At 39.0% G+C, this 16,661-nt stretch overlaps 4 protein-coding genes across 6 annotated transcripts; all 4 read right to left on the minus strand.

Moving 5' to 3' along the window:
- Positions 1-1,225: 1,225 nt before the first annotated feature.
- Positions 1,226-2,370, minus strand: LOC138603798 (OX-2 membrane glycoprotein-like). The gene is made up of 3 exons (XM_069675707.1): positions 2,316-2,370; positions 1,652-1,990; positions 1,226-1,566 (listed from the first exon to the last, which is right to left on the minus strand). The coding sequence occupies exons 1-3, from the start codon at positions 2,368-2,370 to the stop codon at positions 1,226-1,228; spliced, it is 735 nt and encodes a 244-aa protein (XP_069531808.1).
- A 279-nt stretch (positions 2,371-2,649) lies between these two features.
- LOC138603573 (OX-2 membrane glycoprotein-like) lies at positions 2,650-7,103 on the minus strand. The gene is made up of 7 exons (XM_069675424.1): positions 7,049-7,103; positions 5,524-5,862; positions 4,507-4,818; positions 4,391-4,429; positions 4,213-4,306; positions 4,073-4,135; positions 2,650-3,874 (listed from the first exon to the last, which is right to left on the minus strand). The coding sequence occupies exons 1-7, from the start codon at positions 7,101-7,103 to the stop codon at positions 3,757-3,759; spliced, it is 1,020 nt and encodes a 339-aa protein (XP_069531525.1). The 3' UTR covers positions 2,650-3,756.
- Positions 7,104-8,252: 1,149 nt separating this feature from the next.
- On the minus strand, positions 8,253-11,125 carry LOC138603679 (OX-2 membrane glycoprotein-like). Of its 3 annotated transcripts, XM_069675558.1 has the most exons (5): positions 10,936-11,125; positions 9,884-10,222; positions 9,503-9,805; positions 9,295-9,357; positions 8,253-9,096 (listed from the first exon to the last, which is right to left on the minus strand). In XM_069675558.1, exons 1-4 carry the CDS (start codon positions 11,051-11,053, stop codon positions 9,338-9,340), a joined length of 780 nt encoding a protein of 259 aa, XP_069531659.1. In that variant the 5' UTR covers positions 11,054-11,125; the 3' UTR covers positions 8,253-9,096; positions 9,295-9,337. The 3 variants fall into 3 exon arrangements, with proteins under 3 accessions (XP_069531659.1, XP_069531658.1, XP_069531660.1); XM_069675557.1 differs by lacking the exon at positions 9,295-9,357; XM_069675559.1 differs by lacking the exons at positions 9,295-9,357; positions 10,936-11,125 and adding an exon at positions 10,546-10,617.
- An 892-nt stretch (positions 11,126-12,017) lies between these two features.
- LOC138603266 (OX-2 membrane glycoprotein-like) lies at positions 12,018-14,476 on the minus strand. The gene is made up of 3 exons (XM_069674948.1): positions 14,449-14,476; positions 13,570-13,917; positions 12,018-12,367 (listed from the first exon to the last, which is right to left on the minus strand). Exons 1-3 carry the CDS (start codon positions 14,474-14,476, stop codon positions 12,018-12,020), a joined length of 726 nt encoding a protein of 241 aa, XP_069531049.1.
- Positions 14,477-16,661: the final 2,185 nt, after the last annotated feature.

Genomic DNA, 16,661 nt, shown 5'->3' on the forward strand with positions numbered 1-16,661 from the left:
GAGCAGAAGTGAGAGCAGCAAGTCTTTACAAAGACACTTTAGATACAACAGATGCACTGATGATACACGGTGCAGCTATAAAGCACTACATTTATTCTTGCACGTTGAAAATAACAACAGTAATAAAACTGTTCTCTGCCACTGGCTTTCCTTTCAGTGCCATGAATAGCGACGCATTTGAGCACCACTCCTCGGCTCGACCAGCAGACCTCAGTGTGTGATCAGCCTGTGCCTAGTATCGTGTCCAGGCGCTGGTCAAGTCTTTTCGCTCTGTGCACAATTCACAGTTTGGTATAACAACACGCATAGCGTGGTCCATTCTCTTCTTGTGCCTCAAGCGTCACAAATGCACGCGTCCACACCGTGAATAAATGCGCTCAACAGAGCGACATCAGTCACGTCGGTGCTTTCGTCAGCAGCGATAGAGAGGTAGTTAAAGACTTCATATTGTTACTTCCTGCTGAGGGAGACGGTGGTAGTTTAAAGGGCCACGTTTAATTAATTTATCATATCATAGAAACTGCTTACTTTGCCAATTACATAGAACATCGACCTCTTGTACATAACCTGATTCACAACCATATTTATCTCTGCACCGTTGCACTCCCTTTTGCACCGTTGCACTCTCTATTGCACCGTTGCACTAGTGTCTCCTGTCTATAAGTGTTGTTGTGTGTTTTTAAAATGTATAATTTGTCAAATATATTTGTACCCAAAGGTCTGTATATAGTTCTTTTAGATCTAGTTTTTTATCGTGTCTGTGTTACCTAGTCTAACCTGTCCTTGTCTTTAAGTTCAGTATGTCTGTTTAGTATGTGTGTCTGTACGTTGAGAGTCAAATTCCTCGTATGTGCCCAACCTTTTTTCCTTCTTTTTTCCTCCCTGTACCCCAAAACATCTAGTAGGCCTCTCATGGGCCCGCAGGCCATGTCTTTGACACCCCATTACTAAGATACAAGTGATAACATAACGAGTACCTGCTGTTTTTTATGTTTCTGCAGTAAAAATGTGACTGCAGCAACACAAAACACGGTCACAAACGAGACAATGATCCAAGTTTGACCTTTGAGGAAAGAGAAATAATGTTTATGATACAAATAATAAATTACAGATTAAATGGGAATATAACTTCTGAATATAAACTTACTGCGGCCCCTGTTAGCTGATCCAGATTCTACATCGAAATCTGGGAAAATAAACAAACATCAGAATCATAACATATTAATCAATGTAGAAATCTGTGGCTGTGGACGTGTTTCTCGCCATCAGCAGAAGACGTCTGTTCGACCTCAGGAATCGTCACAGACACCTTTTTTGGAGGAACGGAGAGCACTTGAACTGCACATTCAACCTGTGCGCTGTTGTTATGGAGACGAGAGAGCACAGCTGTCCTGGTGACAGCGACTGTACCGTTTGTGTTGGTGAGAACGTGGACAGAAGAGTCGAGTTTGAGTTGTAGGACACTTAATGTCACGGTGGGAGCAGGTCGACCTGTGGCCGAGCAGGAAACAACGGCCTCTTCAGAAGAGTTTGAAACTCTGACATCTAAAACAGGGCCATGCAGCTCTGCAAACACAAGATCATTAGAAATATGACATTAATGACATTAAAGAAAGATTACAAATGTGTCTAATAATGCAGACAGGCTCACCATAGAGTTTGAGGCAGGTTGAACCAATGAGAGCACCATCAGGGTAGGTGTTAAACAGACAGCGATAGCAGCCTTCATCCTGCTCCGTCACCTCCCTGATCACTAAGGAGGTGTTCTGCAGTCCACTAACTTTAATCTCCACATTGTCTTGATAACCAGGATTCACTCTTTCACCAGAGTATTTGTTGTAGGTGCCAATATTCATCTCTCCCTCAGGTGTAACCTTCTGCCAGGTGACTTGATGAACGGTTTTAGTTTCCATCAGCAGACAGTTTAAGCAGGCCTGGTCTCCTGCTGCTGCGCACACAGTCTGCTGTGTTTGTATCAGAGCTGTTAGACCTGCACGAGATCAGGGAGATGGAAAGTGTATTTTACATTTATAATAAATCTGATGAATATATAGATATATATATATACAATACGCGACTACAACAGTGATACATTCAGGTTTGTTACGGTGTGTTTTTCGCTGCAAAATATAATATAACATGTGAATTGAGCCAGTGACGAATGCAAAGCAGTTTAAAAAGACGCACCGTCAAACACGTGGAGTGCAATGCGCACCTGCTCTATCTCAACAACAGAATCACACAGCGGTGCGTTCACTTTAGGAAAAGTAAATTACGCAGGGCTTAATAAATAGACTGTTTGAAATCTAATTTACCTTTATGAGAAAATACCAAAGCACAGAATAAAAGTATAACTGCACCGTGCGCCATCTTTGATTTGAACTGAATCTTCCGCCAGACAAAGTGACAGGACGTAAAAATGTGAGCACGTCACTGACTTCTACAGAGGCTGCACACAGACACGTTTACGGCAGAATTATTTACACACTTTTAATATATAATAAGGGTGCTTACATTACATTCTTACATTTCCACTCCATTTAAGCATTTTTACACATTTTCCCAAAAATGATATTAGGAGTAAGAAGCATTATTACAAGAATAAATACATCAATCGATCACAACAGATGTGAACATACAAATGTGATATTAAGCTGCCACACTTTATTTTTTAGTCCCACAAAGACAAAAAAAGAAGAAAGTACCTTCACAAACAGACAGCGTGAAGTAGCTCTTTGAAAAAAGAACAAGTGCTCCCTGTATCTGTTCGAAGTCTGAGTTATTGAGCATTGTAATCCACCAACAATAAAACAGGAAGTTCATAAAAAAGTAGAAAGGTGGTTCTTCTGTTAAACGACAAACAAACCTGCGATGAAATCTGAATCAACAGGGACCTCTAGTGGCCAAAAGGTGCAGCTAATGCTGATAATCAGCAGCTCACATTGAGGCACAATTGGTGCCGAACAAAGAAATAATTCACAATACTTACAGGAAATAGTGGATCAATGGCCAACACAATTACACACAAATGTTGGTAATCCATTTATCTCTACACCCCCTGGATGTGAAAGTTAGTGCTCTGAGTTATAACGTCCTTTAGTCATCAAAGAGATGTTGACATAAAGAAAATGTACCACATTTGAAGGCTCAGTGCAAAAACTAGTCTGCCATTTAGGTTTAAGTTAAAGTACAAAATAAACAGAAGAACATTTTCCTTGTTTGGATTCTTAAATATGTATATATGTATAATATGTATCATTCATGTGTTTTTTAAGTTGTAGTTTCTACATAATTATTGCATACTCTACTTTTTGTACTGTCACACAGAGCTAACAAATCCCTATTTGGACATAAAGTATTAACAAGTTTGGCTTTTTTCATGTCCAAAGGTCTGTTAAACATTCTTCTGTAAACATTATTTATGTTCAGTCACAACACAGAATTACTTTTTTTGGCACAATTCAACTTTTTGAACGACACAAATGATAAAAACTTGTACAAAAGTTTAAAAAATACGCTTTCAAAACAGGATCAAGTCACAGGAGAGAAACCAGTGAGAGGGGAAACTATACTTCTGTTGGATATTAATTCACTGGTATGTGCAGCATGATGTTGTTAAAAAAAAGGTTATCGTATAAAAACATGAAAACAGTAAACGGTATAAAAAATATAAAACTTGTTCTCCAAGCGTTGGATGAAGAAGTCAATCATTAGTGCCTTCAGGAAGTCGTGCGTCACACAGCTACAAGAATCGGATCAATCGAACATCAATGGTCTTGATGTGACAGGTGATGGATTTGTGTTACTACTTGCTTGACTCTTCACAGGAGATGTCCGGAGTCTGATCTGACCTTCCTGTAAAGATGCTTCGGCCCTTAAGATAAAAACAAATAACGACATTTTAACTCCCAATGTTAAATGATTAAGTTCATAATGCATGAATTAATAGTGAATAACATTTTAGGATCAGGAATTTGCTTCACATGTGCAGTAAATATCAGTAGGAAGGTATAGAGGCAGGTCCTGAGGTATAAAATGTTACAAAGGTGTAATATAACAAAGCATTTCTTACACATGAGGGTCACTGACTGTAGCTGTAGGCACTTCAATCATCTCTAGGAAACTGTGTGAGAGACTGAAGGATGTAACAGTTAGAGCTGGAGCAACAATAATCGACTTAAACTAAGATACAAGTATTAAAATAACGAGTACCTGATCAGTTTTTTATATTTAAACAGTAAAAATGTGACTGCAGCAACACAAAACACGATCCCAAACACAGAGAAGAGAATGATCCAAGTTTGACCTTTGAGGAAAGAGAAATAATGTTTATGATACAAATAATAAATTACAGATTAAATGGGAATATAACTTCTGAATATAAACTTACTGCGGCCCCTGTTAGCTGATCCAGATTCTACATCGAAATCTGGAAAAAGAAACAAACATCAGAATCATAACATATTAATCAATGTAGAAATCTGTGGCTGTGGACGTGTTTCTCACCATCAGAAGAAGACGTCTGTTCGACCTCAGGAATCGTCACAAACACCTTTTTGGGAGGAACGGAGAGCACTTGAACTGCACATTCAACCTGTGCGCTGTTGTCATGGAGACGAGAGAGCACAGCTGTCCTGGTGACAGTGTCTGTACCGTTTGTGTTGTTGACAATGACAGAGCTGTTGTGTAAGACGTAGAAGTCTTGCTGAGTGACCATAAATGTCACAGTGGGAGCAGGTCGACCTGTGGCCGAGCAGGAAACAACGGCCTCTTCAGAAGAGTCTGAGTCTCTGACTCTGAGGACGGGTCCATAAAGCTCTGCAAAAACAAAAATTACATTATTGCTTATATTTAAGCAATATCACACTAGAGGGAGTGCTGTTGTACTGAATATCAGCACGGCTGTGATCCAGTTACAGACGATAATCACAGCTGTGCTGTTATTCAGTACAACAGCACTCCCTCTCGTGTGTTACAAGTAAATAGTAGAAAACAGTAATGATGATTCATTTGGCTCCATTTCATGTCTACATGTTATTACAAACCACCTACTTTTTACTGGGTTCATTTTCTGTTTCTATTTATTCTGCAACCAGTGAAATAAGAGTTTGTTCACAGTTGGTATGTGAATGATTTAAAGGTATCAGCTTCAGAGGAGACTATAATCTGTAACGTAAAGTAAAGTTACTCAGATAACCTGACGCGAATACACAGTTAAATGTGCCAGTTCTGTTATACTCTATATCAGCACTCATAGAATCGCTCTTGTCCAATAAGGTTACTTGGTCAGAACTAACTGTTGTATAACTAATAATATCACATGAATGAAGGTCCAGAAAAGACTTCAAGGGGAAATTTCACTTATTTTCAACCTTCTTGCTATCTTTCTCATACATTATGTAAATGCCTGCAGTTTTTGTCACTAATTTTTTTTTTGCTTCCGTGACTATATTAACTATCACACTGATTGGAAATCAGCACAAAAAACAGTGTAAGGAAAGTGTGTTGCATAAATGTTCTTACCGTACATTTGCAAGCAGGTTGTACCAGTGAGAGCACCATCAGGGTAGGTGTTAAACAAACAGTGATAGCATCCTTCATCATACTCTGTCACCTCTCTGATCACTATGGAGGTGTTCTGCAGTCCACCATCTTTGAACTCCACTCTACCCTTAAAATATGGATCCACTCTTTGACCAAAGTATTTATTATCAGTGGCAACAGTCTTTTCTCCATCAGATGAACACTTCTGCCAGGTGACTTGAAGAACATCTCTAGTTTGCATCAGCCGACAGCTGAAATGAGCCTCCTCTCCCAGTGCTGCCATCACAGTCTGCTGTGTTTGTATCAGAGCTGTTAGACCTGCAAACCAAATGAGTTACTTTAAGGGACAGAAAAACAGCACTATACAAACATCAGTCAGACACAGGACGGAAAGTTGTCAAAAATAAAACACTGAAGAGTACTAAGGGATGCAATTGTTAGAAAACTACTTTGATTGACAGCACAGTGTATTTAAATCGACAAGTATCATTTTGATCATTTACGGCAGTGAAAGGCTTAGGAGGAAGTTAATGTCTAGTTTGTTACTTTAACAGTTAAACACAGACAGTAAAGACGACATAATAAGATATTGTTTTGTGAGACCAATTCAGGACATAATTCAAGACATAATCTAGTTTTGGTTTCAATCTGGATTAAACCTTGAGTAAGTAACATCATTGATCACTGAAACCAAATCCTCCACATAAATGTATTTTCATGTTTACACTCGGCCATGTAATGCTGCCTAAATAAATATGTGTAATATATTGTGAAATATAATTATAAAGGTTCTATATGATCTTTCTCTGCACATTTATGACAAATTATTTTACATTTTATTACATTTTTTTATGTAAGATTTATTTTTATTTTTTATTTAATGAATGTGATAAAGTTTAGCACAATCATGGTTGGCAATGTTGTGCTGGACTGCATCATATTGGGAGGAGTTTCTATTGATTTCCCCGCCTCATTTACATTTGTTATTGTAGCACACCACTTACTATGACCTCAATAATAAAAACATAAGATATAATTAACACATATTTAACAAAAGCGGAGCATTGTAACTTTCCTTAAATGTATAAGTTCTGGCAGATCTGCTGAATTGGATGGCATTAAATTGTTTAGATTTTCCAAAAAGTGCATTAAGAGTATAAAATAATGATACGATGTTGATAATGCCAATAAGCATTTATTCATTCAGCTCTATGCATGATTTATGGCCCCGGCCTCATTCACTGACTTCAAGGATGAGCCCCTGATTCCCACTGACCCCAGAACAGCCCCTGAATGAAAGTCCTGTTTATTAAACCTAAACCTAAATCTTTGCATAATTATATAAAGCTTGAATTCAACAATTAAATAAAGCACCTTTTGCAATCTTCCAAATACCGTTGCCTGAGTCCACAATAACAAAATGCAACTGTGCTCTGATTAAGGAAAATCAAATACAATGTGCAAAATGTGGGACACAAACGGAACTGTATTATTTCCGTCTTACCTTTGTGAAATACTCCAAGCACACAAAGGAAGTGCAAGATTGTAAGGTATGCCATGCATACCGTACATTTGTATAACTTATAGTCTCCGGTTCCACCCGCCAAAAATTTCAAATGAAAGTAAGTTTGTCGCCGTGGGAGGGATCGAAAGAGCGCGCACCGCTCAGTGGGCGTGGGATCTGCCGGACATTGTAATAGGCTTGTTCAAGATGACTGCCGGCTCACCTCGAAAACAGGCGAGAGTAGCCGATTGCAGCCGGGGGAGGAGTCATAAAGTCGGACACTTCCTTGTTGACAAGTTTGCTGCTGGCCTCGTCAAGCATCTATAATACCAACACCTCACTGTAAATTGAAGTGAATAAAGTCTTCATTTGTTGTTGTTATTATTATTACTATAATTGTTATTTTAATTGGATTTAATATTAAGTTCTCATTATACTTTATTCAGGGCTTTTGATACTTATTTCGATATAAAAGTCATTGTATTTATGTTTATTAAGTCAACGTTCATGAGGCATGAGTAAAGCATCACAATGTGAATGACAGTACTTTGATAAACCCGTTTGGTGTCTGTCTGACACTTCATGAAGTTTAATGAATAATGAAGAATAAGACAGAAGTCTCATCACTTCCTTGTGGGGTGTGACACGGCCTTTTTCAGCCAATAGGCGCTTCACTCAAACCAGAGCAAGTCGTTTCCCATCATGCATGGAGTTGTACAGTCGGTGGAGAGCAACTGCGGCGCCTGGCCCTGAAAACTTTTTAAAAACGATACAAGCAATCTCTTAAGGGGTTATGTTATGAGAAATAATCAGAAGTCTATAGTTTATGAAGGCTTAGTGTCGTTTGTGTTTTTTAGCCTCAGGAGAAAAAGCACATTATTTGTGTGATCTGTAATATACCCGTCAAAACGTGTAAGGGAAACTCGTTAATTTTTTACATTCGGAAAAAATGACAAACTCGATCAAATAAAAGAAGTTTACCTGGTGTGCAGTGGTATTTCAGGCCAGGTAATTAATTACCTGTTACTCCCAACAACCGTGAATCAAACAAACATGTTAATTAAATCAAAAACCCACCGCTGTTAAAAGAAACTTAACAGAGGTCGGTGCATTATTTGGCTACACATGCCAGTGGAATGGTACATCCGGGCCAATCAGGAAGAATCATTTTATTTACAACATGGCAGTGGGCAGCTGTGAGCAAAATTATTGTATTTATCCAAGTTTAGTAAGTTCATCACGTCATTGTTGCTTTCCCCATGATGTTTAATTACAGATAAGTAAAGGTAAGAATGATACAGTTAAACAACAGTTACCAACAAGCAAAACACATGCATCTGAATTTGAGACATGTAACATTAAAGTGCAAAACTATACAAAACAAACAAATGTAATTCATAGATAGATACATATATCAATATCCTCATCCATGGGAATAAATAATCACCTGATTGTGTCACATCTCAATATTTTAGATCATTTAATGAAGTAAAAAGTGTCAGTATCCTGTGCAAAAAACAAAGATTGAAATATCTGCTACATTCCTGCGGTCCTCTGGCTCACGTGCCCATAATGCTCACTAGATGGCGCCATAGCCCCGCTCTGTGACATTGCTGCCTGCCACAGGGCGTCTCCTTGACTTCAGCCCCACTCCTATTTCAGTGACAAATCGGTTTCTTATGCAAGAACTCTGCCTTTAAGAGCAGATCGAAGCCAACTTTCACTATTACACTGTGTCACAGTCACTGGTACTCTGACTAAGAGTGAAATCACCTGCTTTAAAATTCCTAAATCTAATTAATTATGCATGAATGAGGCTCCTTGGAAACAACATATTGGTCTGATGACTCATGTTTTAGCTAGGTTGAGTCATTTAGGTTTAAGTTAATGTACAAAATAAACAGAATAACACACAGCTACAAGAATCTGATCAATCGTACATCAATGGTCTTGATGTGACAGGTGATGGATTTGTGTTACTACTTGCTTGACTCTTCACAGGAGATGTCCGGAGTCTGATCTGACCTTCCTGTAAAGATGCTTCGGCCCTTAAGATAAAAACAAATAACGACATTTTAACTCCCAATGTTAAATGATTAAGTTCATAATGCATGAATTAATAGTGAATAACATTTTAGGATCAGGAATTTGCTTCACATGTGCAGTAAATATCAGTAGGAAGGTATAGAGGCAGGTCCTGAGGTATAAAATGTTACAAAGGTGTAATATAACAAAGCATTTCTTACACATGAGGGTCATTGACTGTAGCTGTAGGCACTTCAATCATCTCTAGGAAACTGTGTGAGAGACTGAAGGATGTAACAGTTAGAGCTGGAGCAACAATAATCGACTTAAACTAAGATACAAGTATTAAAATAACGAGTACCTGCTCGTTTTTTATATTTACGCAGTAAAAATGTGACTGAAGTATGTGGCTGTGGACGTGTTTCTCACCATCAGCAGAAGACGTCTGTTCGACCTCAGGAATCGTCACAAACACCTTTTTGGGAGGAACGGAGAGCACTTGAACTGCACATTCAACCTGTGCGTTGTTGTTATGGAGACGAGAGAGCACAGCTGTCCTGGTGACCGCGACTGTACCGTTTGTGTTGGTGTGAACGTGGTCAGAAGAGTCGAGTTTGAGTTGTAGGACACTTAATGTCACGGTGGGAGCAGGTCGACCTGTGGCCGAGCAGGAAACAACGGCCTCTTCAGAAGAGTTTGAAACTCTGACATCTAAAACGGGGCCATGCAGCTCTGCAAACACAAGGTCATTAAAAATATGACATTAAAGAAAGATTATACAAATGTGTCTAATAATGCAGACAGGCTCACCACAGAGTTTGAGGCAGGTTAAACCAATGAGAGCACCATCAGGGTAGGTGTTAAACAGACAGCGATAGCAGCCTTCATCCTGCTCCGTCACCTCCCTGATCACTATGGAGGTGTTCTGCAGTCCACTAACTTTAATCTCCACATTGTCTTGATAACCAGGATTCACTCTTTCACCAGAGTATTTGTTGTAGGTGCCAATATTCATCTCTCCCTCAGGTGTAACCTTCTGCCAGGTGACTTGATGAACGGTTTTAGTTTCTATCAGCAGACAGTTTAAGCAGGCCTGGTCTCCTGCTGCTGCGCACACAGTCTGCTGTGTTTGTATCAGAGCTGTTAGACCTGCACGAGATCAGGGAGATGGAAAGTGTGTTTTACATTTATAATAAATCTGATGAATATATATATATATATATACAATACGCGACCACAACAGTGATAAATTCAGGTTTGTTACGGTGTGTTTTTCGCTGCAAAATATAATATAACATGTGAATTGAGCCAGTGACGAATGCAAAGCAGTTTAAAAAGACGCACCGTCAAACACGTGGAGTGCAATGCGCACCTGCTCTATCTCAACAACAGAATCACACAGCGGTGCGTTCACTTTAGGAAAAGTAAATTACGCAGGGCTTAATAAATAGACTGTTTGAAATCTAACTTACCTTTATGAGAAAATACCAAAGCACATAATAAAAGTATAACTGCACCGTGCGCCATGTTTGATTTGAACTGAATCTTCCGCCAGACAAAGTGACAGGACGTAAAAATGTGAGCACGTCACTGACTTCTACAGAGGCTGCACACAGACACGTTTACGGCAGAATTATTTACACACTTTTAATATATAATAAGGGTGCTTACATTACATTCTTACATTTCCACTCCATTTAAGCATTTTTACACATTTTCCCAAAAATGATATTAGGAGTAAGAAGCATTATTACAAGAATAAATACATCAATCGATCACAACAGATGTGAACATACAAATGTGATATTAAGCTGCCACACTTTATTTTTTAGTCCCACAAAGACAAAAAAAGAAGAAAGTACCTTCACAAACAGACAGCGTGAAGTAGCTCTTTGAAAAAAGAACAAGTGCTCCCTGTATCTGTTCGAAGTCTGAGTTATTGAGCATTGTAATCCACCAACAATAAAACAGGAAGTTCATAAAAAAGTAGAAAGGTGGTTCTTCTGTTAAACGACAAACAAACCTGCGATGAAATCTGAATCAACAGGGACCTCTAGTGGCCAAAAGGTGCAGCTGATGCTGATAATCAGCAGCTCACATTGAGGCACAATTGGTGCCGAACAAAGAAATAATTCACAATACTTACAGGAAATAGTGGATCAATGGCCAACACAATTACACACAAATGTTGGTAATCCATTTATCTCTACACCCCCTGGATGTGAAAGTTAGTGCTTTGAGTTATAACGTCCTTTAGTCATCAAAGAGACGTTGACATAAAGAAAATGTACCACATTTGAAGGCTCAGTGCAAAAACTAGTCAGCCATTTAGGTTTAAGTTAAAGTACAAAATATACAGAAGAACATTTTCCTTGTTTGGATTCTTCTTGGAAAACTTGTTCTCCAAGCGTTGAATGAAGAAGTCAATCATTAGTGCCTTCAGGAAGTCGTGCGTCACACAGCTACAAGAATCTGATCAATCGAACATCAATTGTCTTGATGTGACAGGTGATGGATTTGTGTTACTACTTGCTTGACTCTTCACAGGAGATGTCTGGAGTCTGATCTGACCAACTTCATTCATCTATAGGACACTGCGTAAGAGACTGAAGGATGTAACAGTTAGAGCTGGAGCAACAATAATCGACTTAAACTAAGATACAAGTATTAAAATAACGAGTACCTGATCAGTTTTTTACGTTTACACAGGAAAAATGTGACTGCAGCATCACAAAACACGGTCCCACAGACAAGACAACAATCCAAGTTTTACCTTTGAGGAAAGAGAAATAATGTTTATGATACAAATAATAATTTAAGATAAATTACAGATTAAATGGGAATAAACTTCTGAATATAAACTTACTGAGGCCCCTGTTAGCTGATCCAGATTCTACATCGAATTCTGGAAAAAGAAACAAACATCAGAATCATAACATATTAATCAATGTAGAAATCTGTGGCTGTGGACGTGTTTCTCACCATCAGCAGAAGACGTCTGTTCGACCTCAGGAATCGTCACAGACACCTTTTTGGGAGGAACGGAGAGCACTTGAACTGCACATTCAACCTGTGCGCTGTTGTCATGGAGACGAGAGAGCACAGCTGTCCTGGTGACAGTGACTGTACCGTTGGTGTTGGTGACAATGACAGAGCTGTTGTGTAAGACGTAGAAGTCTTGCTGAGTGACCATAAACGTCACAGTGGGAGCAGGTCGACCTGTGGCTGAGCAGGAAACAACGGCCTCTTCAGAAGAGTTTGAGTCTCTGACTCTGAGGACGGGTCCATAAAGCTCTGCAAACACAAAAATTACATTATTGCTTATATTTAAGCAGTATCACACTAGAGGGAGTGCTGTTGTACTGAATATCAGCACGGCTGTGATCCAGTTATAGACGATAATCACAGCTGTGCTGTTATTCAGTACAACAGCACTCCCTCTCGTGTGTTATTGCTTTCATACAACAACTGTACAAGTGGTAAATAGTTTTTGTTTATTTAATGATTTATTTGGCTCTGCTAACACAACTAGTTCAGTGACTCGAGAGGAACTGGATTGTTGCCGAGCAACCCAAACATTTTTCTGCACTCTTGCTACTTCTACACTTAACCACAGACCAGCTACTTCGTACGGTGCACCTTTACCTGAATGTTTCAATTTATCAGGAAACAATCAAATAAGTGTGTTGACAGTTGTTTTGGTGTCATGTGTGATTCAGAGGTACCAGCTTAATCAATCTAGAGAAAAGAGTTTTTGCTGTAACATAAATTAAAGATATTCAGATCTTAGGCAGGATGATACAACATAGTGAAACATCCCAGTTCTCTTATACTCTATATCAGCACTCATAAATGCCTCTTGTCCAATCAGATTACGTGGTCGGAGCTAACTTTTGTGTAGTTAAAAATATCACATTAATAAAAGTAACAAAACAGACGTTCAGGGGAAATTTCACAGATTTTCAACCTTATTTCTACCCAAGTAAAGTATACGTTATAAAAACCATCTGGGGCGCTGGTTTAGCTCAGTTGTTAGAGCGAGAGCCCCGTGTACAGAGGCTACAGTCCTCGACACACTGATCGCAGACTCGACTCCCGGTCTTCCGATCCATTTGGCACATTTTTCATTCCACACTCTCTACTCCCAACTTTTCCTGCCTCTCTTCAGCTGTCCTATAAATAAAGGCAAAAGCCAAAAACTAAATAATCTTTAAAAAAATAAATTTGATAAACTGCTAGTTTGTGTGCCAGAAGAACTACTGAATATTTTAGCTCAGGATGAGTATATATCTATGTTTACAGTATTTTGTATGAACCAGATATATAGCCGTTTGTTTGAGCCAAAGTAAACTGGTAAGCAGGAGAACTCAGCTTTCGCGGTCTGCACACACTGCTTCAGTTGATTACATTTACGATCAACTCTGTTTGGAAATCAACACAAAAAGGGGAAACATTAGCTTTAAGTGTCTGTGAACGTGTTGCATAAAGGTTCTCACCATAGAGTTTGAGGCAGGTTGTACCATTGAGAACAACATAAGGGTAGGTGTTAAACAAACAGCGATAGCATCCTTCATCCTGCTCCGTCACCTCCCTGATCACTATGGAGGTGTTCTGCAGTCCACCATCTTTGAACTCCACTCTACCGCTAAAATACGGATCCACTCTTTGACCAAAGAATTTATCATCAGTGGCAAAAGTCTTTTCTCCATCAGATGAAAACTTCTGCCAGGTGACGTGATGAACATCTCTAGTTTGCATCAGCCGACAGCTGAATTGAGCCTCCTCTCCCAGTGCTGCCATCACAATCCTCTGTGTTTGTATCAGAGCTGTTAGACCTGCAGGAAATTATACGTTAAAGTCAATTTAAAGCCAAATTAAAGTTAGGTCATGAAATGTTTCACTGGGTGAATAAGTGTTTTGGAAAGTTGCCTAGTGACGTCACACCCATTTGGGGATGCAATTTTGAATATGATGACTTTACATGTGAAATACCATTAACACCAGCAAATATGCCAACCAAAATTAAACTTAAGTCTTTATATCCAACTTTAAATCCTACCTGGTACAAACATGACTAAATCATCTTTCTCACCTTCACCAAAGACTCGGAACGCACAGATGACATGTAGAAGAGCTCGATACTTCATTTTTGCTTCAAATTGTTTGACTTAAACGAAGAAGCTAAACCTCAGTGTAGATTCAAGTCCTGGTACAAAGGTCACCAATGGCCATAAATGAAGACAAGAAAGTGAAGTGACACGTCAGTAAGACGCCCCAGCTGTTATCAGCTGTCAGCTGACTGAATGATTGGCTGTGGTCCAAATGTGCTTTATAAAGGAAGCAACAAAGCTCCTTTCCTCATCATCTTTCCTTACCCGACGCCTCATCCTGTCGAGGTTCCATTCCGCGATACGCTGCTCACTATACATTATCCCTTACATAACTCTTTGTGTGAAAGTATTGATAGGATGCCGAGCAGTGCCTACATACATCATCGGTGGTCTAAATATGATAGACTTCAGTACTCAATGCATTCAAAATAAACTGGATTAAACAATAGCTTAAAAAAACAACAACTTCTATTTGGCATTTCACGTCTCATCACGTCTTTTCACGTTCAGGTGGCCTAAAATTATTTTGCCTTGTAACTATAGTATTCCAAAAATCCCACTCAAACTTTCCAACTTTCACCAGAAGGTTCTTTTGGCATTGGCGCTGCTTTACAAGCACAACTTCTCTCCACAGAGATGTTATGTGTGGAACAAATGAAGCCTAGTATTTTGTATAAGAACAAGTCATTATGATAAATGGTTAAGCAATGCTATTGTGAGTCAGTTAATAAAGAGGGACTGCTGTACGATACAGGTACAATATACTAATAGCCTAATCACCCCTTTCATTGTCGCCCCCCTGGCCCAATTCAAAGGTTTGAACTCCAGAATGAGGGCTTTATTTCAGGTTTCAACTTGGTAGCATTTTATTGGAGTCATTTTGTTGGTAATATTGACTGGAAGAAGGTGGACCTTGGCACAAAAGTACGTTTGAACAAATAAGGTGAAAGACGTCTTCTTTAAGCTGATCCATAGAGTCTATCCTGTGAAGAATTTTTTTTACAAAAGTTAAACAGTGACATAGATGCAAATTGCTCTTTCTGTGAGTTACATTGTGCCTGTCATTATAGAAATGTCATATTTGGTTGCTATTGTAAGCTATTTGGTTATTAGGGCTGTTTTATGTAAACTGGTGTGTAACCATGTTTGTATTATATACTGTTGAGCAGTGTACTATCTATACTTAGAGCTCTTGTTTTCAAAGGAAAAAGAAGGGAAGTTGTTGTTGGTTCGGCAGAAGCGGTATTGTCAGTACCCCATCCGTCCCAGCTGCCCGATCCGTTCTGCGCATGCTCGTACGTATTCCTGCCCGATTTGTATCTCGTGTGTGAACGTTTGACGGCAGCAAGTCTTTTTTTAAATTACTTTATTAACAACACAATATTGGACAAATACACTTCACTGCAATACAAAAAACAGTACGTGGCCAACATTAGTCAACATAAAAGCACAGAAAGGATGCGCAACTGCTTGTTTTATTAGCATTGACTGTTAAAAGAACTCTGTACTCATACATACTAATTAGCTAATTTGGTAAAACTAGCTAATTTGACAGCCAACCCAATGACACAACTCTCCAATCTAATGTTACACACCAATTCGACCACCAGCACACGAACACAACTCTCTCGAGTCGAGCGATGCATGCGTGGAACAGATCGGGCTGTGTCGTAAAACAGGTTCAATTCTGCGCATGCGCAAAAGTCAGTGCATGCACAGAACGGATTTGGCAGCCGGGACGGATGTGACAGGTATAAACCATAGACTGTATAAAAAGATAGATAGATAGATCTATATATACAGTCATTGGTATAAACTGGTGTGGACGTTTCTGAATAAAAAGTTCTCCCGACGGAGTCTCCGTGGTTTATTGTTTTGTAGTTCTAACAAGTCTAGGCGCCTTTATAAACCCTCGGTTACACTATGATTACAGTGACAAAGATGTTAATGCTGTTTCCCTTGTTAATCTAATCTTACTTCTCGCCAAATTCCACATCCACAAAAGTACATTTACAAACTAGAAAATGCAATTTCTGAAGAAATTGCACTGTGAATGCTGTCTGCTGAATTTAGCATCTACACTGCTAATAGAGCTGACGCGAAGTTGCTAATGCTAAGCTGCTAATGCTAAACTGCTAATGCTGTGCTTGAAAGATGAATTAATGTAATGTATGAATGATGTAAAATGTGTTGTTGAAGGGCTTACGCCAAACTGCTAATGCTGTGCATGAAAGATGAATTAATGTAATGTATGAATGATGTAAAATGTGTTGTTGAAGGGCTTACGCTAAACTGCTAATGCTGTGCATGAATGTTGAATGAATATAAGTTTGAATGATCTGTAATATGTTGTTGAAGAGCTGACGCTAAGCTGCTAATGCTGCACTTGAATGTTGAATGAATATAAGTATGAAAGATATGGAATATGTTGTGGAAGAGCTGATGCTTAATTGCTAATGCTGGACTGCTTATGTTGA

The sequence above is a fragment of the Semicossyphus pulcher genome, unplaced genomic scaffold (assembly GCF_022749685.1).
Source record: "Semicossyphus pulcher isolate SPU_LCO1_2020_fin unplaced genomic scaffold, fSemPul1.0.p SCAF_24, whole genome shotgun sequence".
In the NCBI taxonomy this organism is placed as follows: Eukaryota; Metazoa; Chordata; class Actinopteri; order Labriformes; family Labridae; genus Semicossyphus; species Semicossyphus pulcher.

What these genes read in the sequence shown, in the direction of transcription:
- LOC138603798 (XM_069675707.1), bottom strand. Translation starts at nt 2,370, where the DNA reads ATGGCGCACGGTGCAGTTATACTTTTATTCTGTGCTTTGGTATTTTCT. An exon ending in TTTGGTATTTTCTCATAAAG is followed by an intron (nt 1,991 to 2,315) that starts GTAAATTAGATT and finishes GATCTCGTGCAG; the next exon opens with GTCTAACAGCTCTGATACAA. An exon ending in AACCTGCCTCAAACTCTATG is followed by an intron (nt 1,567 to 1,651) that starts GTGAGCCTGTCT and finishes TTGTGTTTGCAG; the next exon opens with AGCTGCATGGCCCTGTTTTA.
- LOC138603573 (XM_069675424.1), bottom strand. Translation starts at nt 7,103, where the DNA reads ATGGCATACCTTACAATCTTGCACTTCCTTTGTGTGCTTGGAGTATTT. An exon ending in GCTTGGAGTATTTCACAAAG is followed by an intron (nt 5,863 to 7,048) that starts GTAAGACGGAAA and finishes TTTGGTTTGCAG; the next exon opens with GTCTAACAGCTCTGATACAA. An exon ending in ACAGTCAGTGACCCTCATGT is followed by an intron (nt 3,875 to 4,072) that starts GTAAGAAATGCT and finishes TTTTATCTTAAG; the next exon opens with GGCCGAAGCATCTTTACAGG.
- LOC138603679 (XM_069675557.1), bottom strand. Translation starts at nt 11,053, where the DNA reads ATGAACTTCCTGTTTTATTGTTGGTGGATTACAATGCTCAATAACTCA. An exon ending in CACGCTGTCTGTTTGTGAAG is followed by an intron (nt 10,223 to 10,935) that starts GTACTTTCTTCT and finishes GATCTCGTGCAG; the next exon opens with GTCTAACAGCTCTGATACAA. An exon ending in ACAGACGTCTTCTGCTGATG is followed by an intron (nt 9,097 to 9,502) that starts GTGAGAAACACG and finishes TTTTATCTTAAG; the next exon opens with GGCCGAAGCATCTTTACAGG.
- LOC138603266 (XM_069674948.1), bottom strand. Translation starts at nt 14,476, where the DNA reads ATGGAACCTCGACAGGATGAGGCGTCGG. An exon ending in TCGACAGGATGAGGCGTCGG is followed by an intron (nt 13,918 to 14,448) that starts GTAAGGAAAGAT and finishes TTAACGTATAAT; the next exon opens with TTCCTGCAGGTCTAACAGCT. An exon ending in AACCTGCCTCAAACTCTATG is followed by an intron (nt 12,368 to 13,569) that starts GTGAGAACCTTT and finishes TTGTGTTTGCAG; the next exon opens with AGCTTTATGGACCCGTCCTC.